The sequence below is a fragment of the Emys orbicularis genome, chromosome 12, assembly GCF_028017835.1.
Source record: "Emys orbicularis isolate rEmyOrb1 chromosome 12, rEmyOrb1.hap1, whole genome shotgun sequence".
Classification (NCBI taxonomy): Eukaryota; Metazoa; Chordata; order Testudines; family Emydidae; genus Emys; species Emys orbicularis.
Genome location: NC_088694.1, coordinates 44,742,036 through 44,759,978, shown reverse-complemented (window position 1 = coordinate 44,759,978; position 17,943 = coordinate 44,742,036). Strand labels below are relative to the sequence as shown.

Here is a 17,943-nt window from a genome sequence, read left to right as displayed (position 1 = left end):
GGAAAATTTTTAAATATATTCTTATCGACTCAGACTCCCAGACTTTTGAAAATTAATGTAATGAAAATCATTTGAAAATGTTCACAATTTTGTGATATCTTTCCAGTTAATTAAACAGCTCTAATAAAGATTTATCTATCTGTTCATATACATCCATACATTATCTATCTATCTATCTATCTATCTATCTATCTATCTATCTATCTATCTATCTATCTATCTATCTATCTATGTATTTGCAGCTCTATTTATCTATCTACCTCACACTACAAGGCAAATGAAAAGCTCAATCTATCAACTTTCAACTTTCTACTTAAGAAGTTCATTATTCCCCTATTTTCCTCCTATAGATATGTTGAGAACTTTACTTTGGAAATTGGACAAATGTCAGAAAAATAAAACAGTCAAAAATACATTCTGCCTTTCTTGGATCCATCTGTCTCTGTGTCTAGGGCTTTGTCTTCACTACCCGCCGATCCGGCGGGTAGCAATCGGTTTTTCGGGGATCGACTTACCGCGTCTAGTGAAGACGCGGTAAAATCGATCCCTGATCACACTGCCGTCGTCTCCGGAAATCCACCTCGGCAGGAGGCGGCAGCGGAGTCGGCGGCAGCGGTCGACTTTCCCGCGTCCTCACCGCTAGGTAAGCCGACCTAAAATACGCAACTTCAGCTACGGTATTCACGTAGCTGAAGTTGCGTATCTTAGGTCGGACCCCCGCTGCAGTGTAGACCTAGCCTAGATTACCTATTTGTGAGAGTTTATCCACTCACTGCATTTCTGTGTATATAAATTAGGTTTGTATTACTGTTTCTTTTTTTTTCTGTTCTCACAGGACACTGTTTTGCTGAAGAATAATGGAGAATCAAACCACTGTGGCCAAATTTATTCTCTTAGGAATTTCCAGTGACCCACAGCTCCAGGTTTTCCTGTTCTTGGTATTTTTAGTTATTTATGTAATAACCTTACTGGGGAACATGCTTATCATGTTGGTGATAAAGGTCGATCCTCATCTTCAATCACCCATGCACTTCTTTCTGTCCCATTTATCCTTTGTTGACATCTGCTATTCCTCCACCATTGTCCCCAAGATGCTGGAGAACTTTCTAGCAGAGAAGAAAACCATTTCTGCCAATGGCTGCATTACCCAAATGTTCTTTATTATTTTGTCATCTGGTGCTGAAATGTTCACTCTTGCAGCTATGGCTTATGACCGATATGCTGCCATATGTGACCCACTGCATTATATGGAAACAATGAAGAAACGACTCTGCCGACAGCTAGTGGTGGGTGCATGGACCATTGGCTTTATAGATGCTCTGGTAAATACTATTCCTCTGCTAAAATTACACTTCTGTGGTCCCAGTGAAATCAACCATTTCACCTGTGAGCTCCCTTCACTCTTAGTCTTGTCCTGCACTGAGACCTTCAACAATGAAGTGGTGCTCCTTTCCTCCATTGCAATATTTGGATCCAGCTCCTTCCTGCTCACACTGGTCTCCTACATTCACATAATTGCCACCATCCTGAGAATACACTCCATGGATGGCAGGCGTAAAGCCTTCTCCACCTGCAGCTCCCACCTTCTCATCGTTATTTTATACTTTGGGACAGGTTCCTTTCGATATGTGAGACCCAGCTCAGCATCCTCCGAGGTTCTGGATATGCTGGTGTCCATCCAGTACAGCATCTTGACCCCCATGTTAAATCCCATCATCTACAGCCTGAAAAACAAGGAGGTGAAAAGAGCCATGATGAATATGTTGAAAAAAGCATAAGTTTCTCACGTAACATAAAAATGTTTATTGAAGGAGCAGTGAAATGTCAATAACTGAGTTTTCAGTGTTCACATTCAGGAAAGGTAGGATAATTAACGAGGAACAGACTTCCTCATTTTGTAGGTGGTTGTGAAAATCTTATCTGTATTATATATAAAAATGTGGACCAAATTCTAATTCTATTCTATTAGACCCCCCACAAGGTTTGGGGTTCATGGTGGATAATCAGCTGAACATGAAGCCCGAGTGTGACACTGGCCAAAAATCTAATTTGTTTGTGGGCAGCATAATCAGGGGAATTTTGAGTAGGAGTATAGAGATTATTTTACCTCTGTATTTGGCACTGGTGCAACCACTGCTGGAATATTTTGTCCAGTTCTGGTCACCCCATGTCAGAAAAGACATAGTGGAACTGGAGAACGTTTGGAGAAGGGAAATAAAGATAATCAATGGTATGGAATGGCTTCCATATGAAGAGAAACTGAAAGGATTAGGGAAGCTTATTTTAGGAAAAGATAATTAAAGGGGAGATGATAGAGATCTATAAAGTTATGAATGGTGTGGAAAAAGTGGATAGCAAAGTGTTGTTTACCATTTCCCACAATACAAAAAGCACAGGTCACCCAATGAAATTAATATGCAGAACATTTAATACAAACAAGAGAAAATATTTTTGATACAGCATATAATCAACCCATGGAATTCATTGCCAGAGGATTTTGTGATGGCCAAAAGTGTAACCGTGGTCAAAAAAAGAACTAGATAAGTTTATAGAAAATATAGCAGCACCCTGTTTTTCTGATCTAATTGGGACTGGGCCAGATTGGATAATAAAAAATGTGGATAATACTGAGAATAGGAAAGTATGAGTCTGCAGCATAGGTGCTGGAACTAGGGGTGATGGGGTGCTGCTGCACCTCCTGGCTTGAAGTGGTTTCCATCCTATACAGGGTTTACAGTTTAATGGCTCTCAGCACCCCCACTATAAAAATTGTTCCAGCACCCCTGGGCTGCAGCGCCATCCAGCAGACACAGGAGATATTGCCCACTTCTGGACCTGTGTGCACTGGTTGTTCAGTTAATATGGAGAGCTGGATAATGGAGGGTTGGAAAAATGGGGTTCTACTGTGGGTCCATCAATGGTTATTAGCCAAGATGTTCAAGGGATGTAAACCCATGCTTGTGACGACCTTAACCTCTCACTGCCAGAAGCCAGGAGGGAAAGACAGGGGTGGATCTCTCCACAGTAGTCCTGTTCTGTACACTTTTCCTGAAGCTCTGGAACTGGCCTCTGTTGGAGACAGAATCCTAGGTTACATGGACCATTGGTGTGATCCTTTATGGCAGTTTTTATGTTCTTATGTCCAGCCAGTTCTGCTGTCCATAATTCAAGAAGGATGTTTGATAAACTCGAGAGGTTACAGAGAAGAGGCACAAGAATGATTAAAGACAGTCCTATCTTACCATCCCCTCCATAAATTTATCAAGCTCATTCTTGAAACAAGTTGTTTTTTTGCCCCCACTGCTCCCTGTGGAAGGCTCTCCCAGAACTTCACTCCTCTGATGGTTAGAAAACTTTGTGTAATTTCAAGCCTAGGCTGTTGATGGACTGTTTATATCCATTTGTTCCTGTGTCCACATTGGTGCTTAATTTAAATAACTCCTCTCCCTCCCTGATATTTATCCCTGTGATGTATTTATACAGAGCAATGATATCTCCCATCAGCCTTCATTTGGTTCAGCTAAACAAACCAAACTCTTTGAGTGTTCTCTCATAAAGTAGGTTTTCCATTCCTTGGATCACCCTAGTAGCCCTCCTCTGCAACTTACCTACACTCTCATGAGCTGGCTGTGTGTCACCCTCCCATCTGCCTCTATTTCAAGGATTGCCTGCAACAACCACGGACTTTTGTCAACAATTCTGTTTGTTCCTCCTCCCCACAATCCAGGATCCCCAATTTTTACCCCCAAGCCAGAGGTCCTGTGTAACCTTCTTTCTCCCCATGAGCCCCTCATTCTCCCCTGTCCCCATACCATTGTCTCTTATTGTCCTCCCATGCCGGAGGATCTATATCCATCTGCCTTACCTTCTTATGCCTCAGACCAAGAGCACTGTATTCCCTCTTTCTTCCCCCTCTCCGAATACCATGGTTACACATTCTTCCCCCCCCCCCCCATTTCAGGGGCTCTCTGTGGCCCCATTTCCTCCTTCCCTCATTCCAGGGTTCCCGATCCCCCCCCCCCCACACACACACACACGTGATGATTCAGCAAGTTAAAGAAGTATGGGCTGGATGAATGGACTATAAGGTGAATAGAAAGCTGGCTAGATTGTTGGGCTCAACGGGTAGTGATCAACGGCTCCATGTCTAGTTGGCAGCCGGTTTCAAGTGGAGTGCCCCAAGGGTCGGTCCTGGGGCTGGTTTTGTTCAATATCTTCATTAATAATCTGGAGGATGTCGTGGACTGCACTCTCAGCAAGTTTGCAGATGACACTAAACTGGGAGGAGTGGTAGATACGCTGAAGGGTAGGGATAGGATACAGAGGGACCTAGACAAATTAGAGGATTGGGCCAAAAGAAACCTGATGAGGTTCACCAAGGACAAGCGCAGAGTCCTGCACTTAGGATGGAATAATCCCATTCACTGTTACAGACTAGGGACCGAGTGGCTAGGCAGCAGTTCTGCAGAAAAGGACCTAGGGGTTACAGTGGACGAGAAGCTGAATATGAGTCAACAGTGTGCCCTTGTTGCCAAGAAGGCTAACAGCATTTTGGGCTGTATAAGTAGGGGCATTGCAAGCAGATCAAGGGACGTGATCGTTCCCCTCTATTTGACATTGGTGAGGCCTCACCTGGAGTAGTGTGTCCAGTTTTGGGCCCCACACTACAAGAAGGATGTGGAAAAATTGGAAAGAGTCCAGTGGAGGGCAACAAAAATGATTAGGGGACTGGAGCACATGAGTTATGAGAGGCTGAGGGAACTGGGATTGTTTAGTCTCCAGAAGAGAAGAATGAGAGGGGATTTGAGAGCTGCTTTCAACTACCTGAAAGGGGGTTCCAAAGAGGATGGATCTAGACTGTTCTCAGTGGTAGCAGATGACAGAACAAGGAGTAATGCTCTCAAGTTGCAGTGGGGGAGGTTTAGGTTAGATATCAGGAAAAACTTTTTCACTAGGAGGGTGGTGAAGCACTGGAATGGGTTACCTAGGGAGGTGGTGGGATCTCCTCCCTTAGAGGTTTTTAAGGTCAGGCTTGACAAAGCCCTGGCTGGGATGATTTAGTTGGGATTAGGTCCTGCTTTGAGCAAGGGGTTGGACTACATGACCTCCTGAGGTCCCTTCCAACGCTGATATTCTATGATTCTTGGAATACACAGGACTGAGGGAGACTTGTCTCTGCTTCTCTGGATATCAGTTCCCTGCCACCCTCACCAGTCATCCACCCAAACATTCTCTTTTCTTGGCAATGCTAGGCCTCACTTTGCTTTACAAGTTAGCAGTAGGTGCACCTAGCCCCTGAGCCCCTCCGAAGCATTTCCCTGTAGTGTCCAGAGCCTTATCCACTGAACACTCACAGAAATACCTGGCCTACTGTCCCCAAGGCAACAGTATACACACCAGCTTGTATGATGCAACTCAGGATCAGCACCTAACTCAATATCACAGCACTGAGACATATTTATAGTGAATCATAGAATCATAGAAGATTAGGGTTGGAAGAGACCTCAGAAGGTTATCTAGTCCAACCCCCTGCTCAAAGCAGGACCAACACCAACTAAATCATCCCAGGCAGTGCTTTCTCAAGCCGGGCCTTAAAAGCCTCTCTGGACCACTACCCTCCTAATGAAATAGTTTTCCCTAATATCCAACCTAGACCTCCCACACTGCAACTTGAGACAATTGCTCCTTTTTCTGAAATCTACCACCACTGAGAACAGCCAAGCTCCATCCTCTTTGGAACCCCCCTTCAGGTAGTTGAAGGCTGGTATCAAATCCCCCCTCACTCTTCTCTTCTGTAGTTAAATAAGCCCAGTTCCCTCAGCCTCTCCTCGTAAGTCATGTGCCCCAGCCCCCTAATCATTTTGTTGCCCTCTGCTGGACTCTCTCCAATTTGTCCACATCCTTTCTGTAGTGGGGGGCGCAAAACTGGATGCAATACTCCAGATGTGGCCTCACCAGTGCTGAATACAGGGGAATAATCACGTCCCTTGATCTGGCAGTGCTCCTACAGTAACTCCTCACTTAAAGTCGTCCCGGTTAATGTTGTTTTGTTGTTACATTGTTGATCAATTAAGGAACATGCTTGTTTAAACTTGTGCAATGCTCCCTTCTAACATCATTTGGCAGCCGCCTGCTTTGTCCACTGCTTGCAGGAAGAGCAGCCCATTGCAGCTAGCTGGTGGTGGCTTGTAACCAGGGTGGACTGGCAGCGCCCCTATCAGCTCCCCCTATCAGCTCCCCGCTCTCCTAAGTTCCCTGTGCTGCAGCCGCCCAGCAGGCTATCAAGGCAGTTCAGCTGTCCCTCCCCCCACTGCCATGTGCTGCTCCTGCCCTCTGCTTTGGAGCTGCTCCCAGAGACTCCTGCTTTCTGTGCAGGGGGGAAAAGGAGGGGCTAATGTCAGGGTGTCCCCCTCCCCCTGCTCCTGCACCCCGCTTACCCCTTCTCCATATAGAGCAGGGAGGGGACACGGATGGAGAGAGACAGAGAGAGCTTGGGGCAGCAGCTGCTGTCTCAATTTTCTGATCCACTTAAAAAGACAATGCACTTAAGAGTGGGTCATCTTACTTAAAGGGGCAGTGTGCATCTCTCTCTCTCTCCCACACACAAGGTGTGTGTCTGTCTCTGTCTGCTATGCTGTCTCCCCTCCCTCGTGTTTGTGCTGCCTTGTGTGAGAGGCTTTATTAACAATGTGTTAACCCTTGAGGGCTCAGCAAGTGCTAGTTCATCATTTAGCAGCAAGGCATTCCCTGGGAAATATCCCTCCCTCTTCCACCCTCTAACTTCACCACCTCAACCAAGCTTTACAATCATCATAGCTGTGAACAGTATTAAATTGTTTGTTTAAAACTTATACTGTGTGTATTTCTATATAATATATAGTTTTTTGTCTGGTGAAAAAAAATTTCCCTGGAACCTAACCCCTGCATTTACATTAATATTTATGGAGAAATTGGATTCACTTAACATCGTTTCTCTTAAAATCGCATTTTTCAGGAACATAACTACAACGTTAAGCGAGGAGTTACTGTACTAATGCAGCCCAATATGCCATTAGCCATCTTGTCAACAAGGGCACACTGCTGACTCATATCCAGCTTCTTGTGCACTGTAATCTCCAGGCCCTTTTCTGCAGAACTGCCACTTATCCAGTCAATCCACAACCTGTAGCAGTGCATGGGAAACAAGGAAAACAATGTTTTCCCATTGAAAACAAGGATAACTTTATTACCAAAGATTCAAGAGATAATAGGTCACTATAATGGGGAAAAAACTTACATATGAAACAAAATCATAACATTCATTCTGGGGACTAAACTTAATGGGCTAACCTTGCATCTAAAAAAGTTTATCCCACTCAAAGCACCCTTTGCAATGGTTCAACTAAGCTTGGTTGTGATCCCATTTTCATGAAAGTAAACACATTGCCCGCTTGCTTCCTAGGTGCAAGAAAAAGGGGGTTTCCCCTCCATCTTCTCCTCATATCCCTAAAGATCATTGTTTGTACTCATAGGCAGTGTCACCCCCTTTACTTGTTTTCCCTGTGGCCTCTTCCCTGTTGGCTTCACATCTCTCCGTTGACTTTGTAGATGTGCAGTCATTGCATTCTCTTACAATGCTTAATTTACACGCTGAGAGAGACAGGTGAATAAACATCTTTTGTCTGACAGAAAACCTGTTTGTCAATGCAGCCTTGATACAGACCTCAAAAATGTATTTTCAGTGTCTATATACACCACTCCTTACATGGTATCTGTACATACATTCCACAATGATATTAATGACCTGTGTGACCCTGACTTTCATTTAAAACCTCACTTGACATTCCTTGGTGACCCAGAATATACATACCAGAGTCAGGAGATTCTTGTAACCTCCTTGCCAGGTGGCAATGATGGGTTCTTGGGTCACAGCCTCCTACGCTGGGGCCGCTGTGTGCCCCCCATTCATCCCTCACCCCCATGCTAGAGACTCTGCTGTGAAATCAATGGGTGCTAAGCATCTAGATGCTTTTGGATACACCACTAGGTGCTTTAGTTCCTTTACAGATCTGGACTTTGGCACTTAAGTCCCAGATGTCGGCACTAGTGCGACCCACACACCCCATGCTCTGCTGCAACCAAACTCTGTAGGTGCCTCAACTTGCTTGGTGCCACCATTTCCCTCAGTGCCTATGTTTTAGGCCTCAGGACCCCACAGGCTCAGTGTGATTCTCAAACAAGGTGAAGATAGGTGGGAGGGAGAGCTGATGTTACCCTTTAGCCCAGGGGACTCACCAGGGATGCAGAAGACCCCAGTTCATTTCCCCATCTGCCTGGCAAAGTATTTGAACAGGGGTTTCCCACCTCCGTGCCCAACCCTCTGGGCTGTAGAAAGTCATTCACAGGCTCTCTCTGGGCCCATGGAAATTTAATCATTTGTACACAGTGGAACAGCTTCAACAGGAGAGTGAAAGGAACCCACCACAGGATACCCCCAAGAGCAGTGACTGGGGCCCTCACCAGAGTTTTGAGACACCCCTGTGCAGAGCTGTTCCCATCAGGAAGAGGGGGGCTTGAACCAGGATCCCCCATATCCTGGGTGAGTACGCTAGCTACTGGGCTAAAGGTCAGAGGAGAAATGTCTGCCTGCTCTCCTAAGGGGTATTCTGTGTGGAGTCAGGCAGGCTCTGAGCACAGCTACTGCATTGGACCCACAGATGAAACAGGCAGGGCAATCACTATCTTCAGCTGGCTGGAGGACCACCCTGCAGTTTAGGTATAAGAAGGACACCAGGGTGCCTCCCTGAGGCAACAGGGCACATGTCCGGAGGCAAAAACACAGGCATCTAGGTAACCTGAACAGCAAACAATTAGGTGCTGAGTGAGTTTAGGTTGCCTACAGGATTACATGGCAGCTTAGCAGGATTTTGTGGATCACAGTGGTGCCTAAATCTGGGCTTTAAAGACCTAAGTCCCTTTGTGGATGTGGGCTCAGGTGTTACTCCATGTGAGGTAGTCTGGCAGAATCTGGCCTTAGTCTTATAAGCTGACTCCCCCTTAAACGGTGTAATTCACCCATACATGGCCCCCTACACCAGCTCTGTCCTTCTTAAGCCCTTAACACAGAACTTAGCTGGAGCTTAGTTTGTGCAAATAGTCTTCCCCAGAGTCTTGCTACTGTGGGGCAAGTTGTTCTTAGAGAGCCAAGGCCCACATTCTGGGCACACACCAGAACCCCCCTTAATGGAGCCTTAGCCAAACTCTACCGACTTTCACACAATCGCTTTCCTTCTGGCCTCAGCCAGTCAGGAGCAGCCTGGACTCAAATCTGAAAAGAAATTCTCACCACACTTCCAACCCATCAGTGAGTGACACAGGCTGGCTCCCAAACAGTGGACAGCAAGGAAGTTAGTGCCATGCTGGGTGCACCCTATGAGTCACTATCCTGTCTCCAGCAGGGGCCAGCAGCTGAGGAAGGTGTAAGAGCACCTGCAATGGGACATTATGTAATGATCAGTCCCCCACATCTGCGAGTTGGTTTAAGCCTTGACACATGGTGGTTTTAAGAACTCAGTCTCGATCTAGATGATTTTCGTTACAAGGTAACAAGAACATTATTCACAGTAGCAACTGGAATGTACTGGGGCAAGACCCCACAGAAGGGTGATCCACAGGTTCAGGTTCTGGTTTATGACTTAGGAGACTTGAGCTCAAATCCCTGCTCTGCTGCAGACTTCCTATGTGACTTAGAGCAAGTCATTTAGTCTCTGTGTTCCTCAGTTCTCCATCTGTAATTTGGGATGATAGCACTGCCCTGCCTCACAGTGGTGTGCTGTGGATAACTATATTAACAATAGTGAGGTGCTCTGATTCTATGATGAGAGGGAGGGGACAGATAGTGTCTATGCTAGACAGAAAGAAGCCAAATCTAACAATCACTGTCCACTCCCCAGAACAGATTCACTGTCATAATATATACTATTCAATTGAAATAACGGGTCAGTTATTCATCTGGTATAACCAGTGCAGTGTGATTGACTTCACTGGGGCTGCAGTTATTTACATTATCTGAGCATCTATAGATGAATCAATAAACAAAATAGGTCAAAGCATATAGATCTTTCTAAATCTGCAATATATTATGCATTGTAAATTATTCATTCATTGCTGATCCAGCACACTGTTAGCGTGTTAAACAGGTGATACATATCCCAGAGGTAACCAGAACATATTTAGACTCCTCAGAAATAATTAACTCTTGGTCTTAGTGTCAGAGAATAAAAGGTATTTCTTTGCAACAGGGGAGGGGCAGTGATGTAAACTATATATTATGATTTTATATTAATTAGATCCACTCCCATGTAGTAACTGACTTTCAGGGTAAGGAATACCTGATGTTTTTACTTACAGTATTGGTGAGACAGGGAGAAAGAGAGGGAGGGAGTAAGTGAAAGTAAGATATTACAGAGAGAGAGAGAGAGAGAGAGAGAGAGGTTTGTATAAGAATAGATAGATAGATAGATAGATAGATAGATAGATAGATAGATAGATAGATAGATAGATAGATAGATAGATAGATAGAACAAATTTGTATAACACAAGCCCTAATTTACACAAGGTCAAAGACTAGCAAGCCTGAAATATAAACAAGGTGTCTTGTACAATCACACAGCAATGTAAATATTATTACACATGGGTAGCACAGCCAAGAAAGAACAAACTATGCTGCCTTTCCACTTACTTCATCAACCTTCTGATCATGTCCTAAGTTAGGTAGCCAGGCTGCATGTCTATCTGATTCACCGTGGCATAGACAAGGTAATCAAAACACAAAAGACTGGTTGATTTTATCACACTCTAGCCTTTGTTTCGACTAACCTCCATGTTTTGCAGTATGGAACTGTGATACCAAGTCTAGCAAAAGTGAAGAGACATCACAAAGAGAAGATTGACTCTTTTGGTGAGTAGACATTTTCAGAACCAAGTAATTTGGTAAATAAATTGTATGGGTTCCTCTGATGGTGTGTATCTGTGCTGTTTCCTTGAACTGAGGATCTGTATAATTGGTTCTTCCTTGTCTTGAACCACATGTCATGTGTCAGAATATATACTTGGGCATAACTCAGTACAAAGTGGGTGGAAAATGTTAATGTTCCAATGTGGTTGTGTCTTACATACATTTTATATAGGCTCGGATCACAAGATGCAAGACAGTGTAGAATCAGGCCCATTTGTTTGTAGAGAAGAAGCTAGAATGAGGCTGGTTTGTCTGAACCATGGCAGATCCTTGTTCTGTTTCAGACAATGGGAGTTCTGCTGTTGATGTCAATAGCACCATATAGATCTTGCTCCTAGAAAATCTGTATTCTAGGACAACTGAAAAGCAAGACAGAGTTACCAAATTGCCACCATCAGCATGAGTGATAATAGTTAGATCTGGCCAAAAAATGTCACTTGTTTTTCATAGGAAATTTTGCAAAACATTTTTTCTAAAGATTTGTTTGTTTTGTTTTCTGTTTTATTTATTTTTATTATTTGTAATGAAAAAAACCCACCCCCTGAAAAATGTTTGTTTTTAGAAATCTGAAAACTAAATAGTAACAAAAAAAGCAACATTTTAATGTTTTTTTTTATTTTGTATTTTAAAAGCTGGAAAAAAATATCAGTTTAGGGTTTTTGAAACTATTTATTTATTTTGAGGACTGTTGGATTTCTATTGAACAAAAGCAAAATTTTGAATCCAAAAAATTTCCCCCCCATTATATCAATACACCATCACTCTAAATGAATAGCCTGCTTGTCAGAGATGAGCAGCATCATGAGCTCCCATTGACATCTGTTTGAATCTGGGAGGGCTTAGCATCTCTGAAGTTCAGGCCAATTACTGTGATATCTAGCTATGGCTTCCAGTGGCTAAGTGTAGCCACCTGAGTTGAAATGTTCTTGCCAACATTTTAAAATTGCTAACAATGTAGCATAATGGATAGAAAACTGCATGGGGCTGCAGGAAACGTATGTTTTAGCCCTGGTACTGCTGGGTGGCTTTGGGAAAGATTTTAAAAGCATTTAGGTGCCCAAATACCTTCAAAAAATCCAGCCCTACATCTCTCTGTGTCCTAGCTTCCTCATTTGTAAAATGGGGGTGAGGATACTGACATCCTTTTCAAAGTGCTTTGAGATCTATTGATGACAAATGCTATATAAGTCAACCTGTGGAACTCTTTGCCAGAGGATGTTGTGAAGGCCAAGACTATAACAGGGTTAAAAAAAGAACTAGATAAATTCTTGGCGGATAGATTCACTATTAGCCAGAATGGGCAGGGATGGTGTCCCAAGCCTGTTTGCCAGAAGTTGGGAAAGGGCGACAGGGGATGGATTACGTGATGATTATCGGTTTTGTTAATTATTTCTGGGACACCAAGCATTAGCCACTGTCAGAAGACAGGTTTCAGAGTAGCAGCCGTGTTAGTCTGTATCCGCAAAAAGAACAGGAGTACTTGTGGCACCTTAGAGACTAACAAATTTATTTGAGCATAAGCTTTCGTGGGCTACATCCCACTTCTTGGGATGCATAGAATGGAACATATATTGAGGAGATATATATACACACACATACAGAGAGCATGAACAGGTGGGAGTTGTCTTACTAACTCTGAGAGGCCAATTAAGTAAGAGAAAAAAAACGTTTGAAGTGATAATCAAGATAGCCCAGTACAGACAGGTTGATAAGAAGTGTGAGAGTACTTACATGGGGAGATAGATTCAATGTTTGTAATGGCTCAGCCATTCCCAGTCTTTATTCAAACCTAAATTGATTGTGTCTAATTTGCATATCAATTCGAGTTCAGCAGTTTCTCGTTGGAGTCTGTTTTAGAAGCTTTTCGGTTGTACAATAGCCACCCGCAGGTCTGTCAGAAGACAGGATACTGGGCTAGATGGACCTTTGGTCTGACCCAATATGGCTGTTCTTATGTTCTTATAAGAACTAGGTATTAATGTTCTATTTGTGCAGTGTCATCCGTAGTGAGTTAAAGACTATTCAAAAGGCAATAACACTGTTCTGAACAGCTTACTGTCCATTGTTTCAAGATGAAAGACAGAATTATCAGTTGGGAATCATGGGGAAAACAATGGGTGTAACAGGAAGAAGACATTTTTGCTTTTGTCCATAATGTTTGTGTGTGTGTTGAGGCTTTCATGAGCAATCAGTTAAACAGAAATAGAGTGTTGAGGGGCACTGGTCACAGAAGAAAAGATTTTAGCCCACATCCTGAATCAGGTCTGGGAATGGCACCTGTGCAGAACCCCACTTACTTCACTGGGGTTCAGCATGGGGTCCATGCATGCAGCTCCAGTACCATGATCTGGGCTTTGAAGTGCTGTTCTATTTTGAGGTATGTTGTAAGAATGACACTATTGTTTCAATCCCCTCCTTCAGTAGAATCCAGAGTAATAGCTGTTGAGGTTACAGCCAAAAAATGGGATTGAGAGCCAATAAAACTAAGAGAGTTTGAGGCAGATTCTGTTCTTTCTTGAGCATCATCAACCAACTTGCCTAGTAAATTGTTTTAAGATCTTCATAAAAATCAGTGGTTTTGTATAGATTTGACTGAGGGCAGGAGTGCAAACAATGGGGTCAAATAGGTGTCAGAATTTGGCCTGCTGAACCTATATTGCTGATGGGCAGATTTGGGTGCCTCAGGCTGAAGACACCTTAATGAGGTCTGTTTTTGTACAGCGAGTGCTCAGCAATTTCAGAAAATAAACCCCCTTTAAGGGTTGCCAAGTCAACAATCCAAAAAATGAGAAAATCAAATGCACCACCCACTTTGGCAAATCTTGGCCTGTAACATTATACTAGACGGAGAGAACACATCCTGATTTCCACATTCCATATTTAACATCGGAGCTGGAAACTAGTGAAAAACATCTTTGATTTGCAAACCTGTCACAAATGAGTCATAATTCACCACTGATGTGATCCATTTTTTTACTGAGATAATACTACTGAAGTCATTGTACTTATGCTGGCATAAAGATGGAGCAATGCATGGGTGAATCACACCTATCTATGGAAATCATTGACAGACAACAGACAGACATTTGTTATGCTATTCTTATGAAGTTATCTGACCAAATACAACCACCCTGATCAGAAGGTTATTTGCAAATTGTCTTTTAATATTTCCTTAATTTTATCAGTTTCAACACAGTTAGTTATGGTGTCAAGGCTGCTTCCCCACTCTGAACTTTAGGGTACAGATGTGGGGGCCTGCATGAAAACTTCTAAGCTTAACTACCAGCTTAGATCTGGTCCGCTGCCACCACTCTCAATGCTAATTCCCTTCCCTGGGTAGCCTTGAGAGACTCTTCACCAATTCCCTGGTGAATACCGATCCAAACCCCTTGGATCTTAAAACAAGGAGAAATTAACTATCCCCCCTCCTCCCTTCCACCAACTCCTAGTGGATCAAGATCCAACCCCCTTGGATCTAAAAACAAGGAAAATCAATCAGGTTCTTAAAAAGAAGGCTTTTAATTAAAGAAAAAGGTAAAAATAATCTCTGTAAAATCAGGATGGAAAATAACTTTACAGGGTAATCAAACTTAAAGAGCCCAGAGGACCCCCCTCTAGCCTTAGGTTCAAAGTTACAGCAAACAGAGGTAAACACCCTAGTAAAAGGTACATTTACAAGTTGAGAAAACAAAGGTAAACTAACACGCCTTGCCTGGCTGTTTACTTACAAGTTTGAAATATGAGAGACTTGTTCAGAAAGATGTGGAGAGCCTGGATTGATGTCTGGTCCCTCTCAGTCCCAAGAGCGAACAACCCCCAAAACAAAGAGCACAAACAAAAGCCTTCCCCCCCCCCCCAAGATTTGAAAGTATCTTGTCCCCTTATTGGTCCTTTGGGTCAGGTTTCAGCCAGGTTACCTGAGCTTCTTAACCCTTTACAGGTAAAAGGATTTTGGAGTCTCTGGCCAGGAGGGAGTTTATAGTACTGTACACAGGAGAGCTGTTACCCTTCCCTTTATAGTTATGTCATATGGAATGGATGATATAAGATCTGGTTTAGAAAATGGGTTGTGCAGGAGGTGTCCACAAGAGGATCTTGGTTTTATGGGTCACCGTATGATAAATACCTCGGAGAAGGTGTTGATGCCTTTGTAATTAAAGAAAATACTAATGTAAACCCTAATGTAATAGGACAAACCCTATTTTCAATTCACTTGGAGTGTGGAATTAGAATTTGGACATCTAAAGCCACTTGGTGCCTTTGAAAATCTCACTTGGATTTTCTTTCTCTCATGGAATTTTCAAATACTGTTATTAATTATATTATATTATATTATATTATATTATATTATATTATATTATATTATATTATATTATATTATATTAATTATATTATATTATATTTATTATATTATTTATTTTTTCTCTTTTTACAGGTCACTATATGTGAATGGAAATCCAAACCAATGTGACTGAGTTTATTCTCATGGGATTTTCTCATGACCCACACCTCCAAATTTTCCTCTTCTTGGTATTTTTAGTTATTTACCTAATCACTCTAGTGGGGAACATGGCGATTATGCTGGTAATAAGGGTAGATCCTCACCTCCACACTCCCATGTACTTCTTTCTGTCTCATTTGTCCTTTGTCGATATCTGCTATTCCTCAGTGGTTGTCCCTAAGATGTTGGTGAATTTCCTAACAAAGCACAAAACCATTTATATCAACGGTTGCCTTGCCCAGATGTTCTTCATTCTGCTCTTAGCTGTTACTGAAATTTTCATACTCTCAGCAATGGCTTATGACCGATACGCTGCCATATGTCACCCATTGCATTATGCAGTGACCATGAACAAACGAGTCTGCAGCCAGTTGGTGGGCTGTTCATGGACAATGGGGCTCTTGTATTCAATGGTCAACACTGTCCTTGTGTTAAAGTTACACTTTTGTGGGCCCAATGAAATCAGGCATTTCAGCTGTGAGCTCCCTCCGCTATTACAACTATCTTGTACTGGGACCTTCACCAACAAAATAGCTCTTCTTTCTTCTGCTGTGATATTTGGTTTCAGCTCCTTCCTCCTCACCCTCGTCTCCTACATGTTCATCATCTCCACCATCCTGAGGATACGCTCTGCGGAGGGCCGTCATAAAGCCTTCTCCACCTGCAGCTCCCACCTTATCGTGGTGGGTTTATTGTACATGACGGCTATTTTCCAGTACATGAAACCCAGCTCAGTCACTTCACTTGTTTTAGATGAGCTGTTCTCTATCCAGTACAGCATCTTGACCCCCATGTTAAACCCCATCATCTACAGCCTGAAAAACAAAGAAGTGAAAACAGCCCTGAGGAAAATAGTGGAAAAAAATACAGTTTGTCTTATTTAATGTTTGGCTCAAAATACCATCACCACCATCTTCCTTGTTTACCTCCTCAACCTATTTGATGGCATCTGCTGCTCCTTTCTTAGGTTTCCAGTTGTTTAGAACAGTGTCTGTATGATTGTACAGCACCCAACACAATGAGTTCCTGAACACTGGTAAGAAAACTCAGTAGGGTTGGTCAAAACATTTCACTCAATGTTTTTTTCAGTACATAATGGTCAATACTGGCTCTTTTTTCAAATAGACAACATTGATATCTATTGAATATTTTTCTTTTTTTACATCATCAGTAGTTTTAGCCTCTCCATTTAGTAACAGGCCTGTACCATTGTTATGATTTCTTTTTTCCAGATTGTCTTGAAAATGTCCTTCTTATTTTCCTTAGCCCTGCCATTGATGGATTTTTCCCTGATGTCTTTAGCTTCCATTATCAATGTTTTACACTTCATAACTTCTAATATGTATTCATCACTATCTACTTCACCTTTTTTCCATTCGTTAGACTTTTGTTTCTATTTTAACTGCTACTTTAACTTCCCCCCTTCACCAGGATGGGCTCTTAACCAACATTTTCTTTTCTCAAAAATGTGGAATGGTGGCTTTTGGGCCACCTAGTAAACCTTTTTTAAAACAAATTCTAGTTCTAAATAAGGTTTTTTCTGTCTGAATTTTTCATCCCAATAAATTTTGCTCTGTTTAATTAGCCCTTTTAAAGCAGCAGAGGTGTGTGTGTAAATATAAATATATTATTGGTTGGGACCATCCTCTGTTTGCCTATAAGAAATGTAGTCAGGTAATTTTCAGTGGTCTGTAGGTAAGCACCAACTTCAGGCCATTTATGCAGGAAGCATGCACATTTTTGTTTCTTTGGTCATTAAGTCTATGAAATCCCGAGATGAGATTTCAGGGATGGTAATGGGGAGGGGAAAGAGTTTTTGTGAGAATCAACAGCCTCCTTTTATTTTTATGTATGCAAGTTTTCTCTGAAGTAGCTAAGAGACAATAAGATTGGAACTCCACCGCATCACTTGCAGAAAGTCACTTTTCACAGGAGAACTAAACATTGAGGAATCATTATTAGAGGCTTCTTGAGTTACGTATGGTATGATGACTGGAACTGGAGAAAAGAACAGAATTATCTGTAGTTAAGCAACAAAGTAAAAGAATCAGTGAGAGGCAAAAATGCATCCTTTAAATGAGGAAAATAGAAAGCAGCATAAACTCTGGCAAATGAAGTGTAAAAATATAATTAGGAAGGCCAAAAAAGAATTTGAAGAAGTAGCCAAAGACTCAAAAAGTAATAGCAAGTTTTTTTAAAGTACATCAGAAGCAGGAAGCCTGCTAAATAACCAGTGGGCCCACTGGACGTTCGAGATTCTAAAGGAGCACTGAAGGATGATAAGGCCATTGCAGAAAAACCAAATTAATTCTTTGCATTGGTCTTCACAGCAGAGGATGTGAGGCATATTCCCAAACCAGAGCCATTCTTTTTAGGCGACATATCTGAGGAACTGTTCCAAATAGAGGTGTCATTAGAGGAGGTTTTGGAACAAATTGATAAACTA

The 17,943-nt window shown here is 42.4% G+C and overlaps 1 protein-coding gene and 1 pseudogene across 1 annotated transcript; both read left to right on the top strand.

Moving 5' to 3' along the window:
• The first annotated feature begins 857 nt into the window (after nt 1–857).
• LOC135886288 (olfactory receptor 5V1-like) lies at nt 858–1,778 on the top strand. The gene has a single exon (XM_065414102.1). The coding sequence runs from the start codon at nt 858–860 to the stop codon at nt 1,776–1,778; it is 921 nt and encodes a 306-aa protein (XP_065270174.1).
• A 13,661-nt stretch (nt 1,779–15,439) lies between these two features.
• On the top strand, nt 15,440–16,381 carry LOC135886287 (olfactory receptor 5V1-like; annotated as a pseudogene).
• Nucleotides 16,382–17,943: the final 1,562 nt, after the last annotated feature.

Bases quoted from the DNA above. Each gene is read 5' to 3' on its own strand.
- LOC135886288 (XM_065414102.1), top strand. From the start codon at position 858: ATGGAGAATCAAACCACTGTGGCCAAATTTATTCTCTTAGGAATTTCC.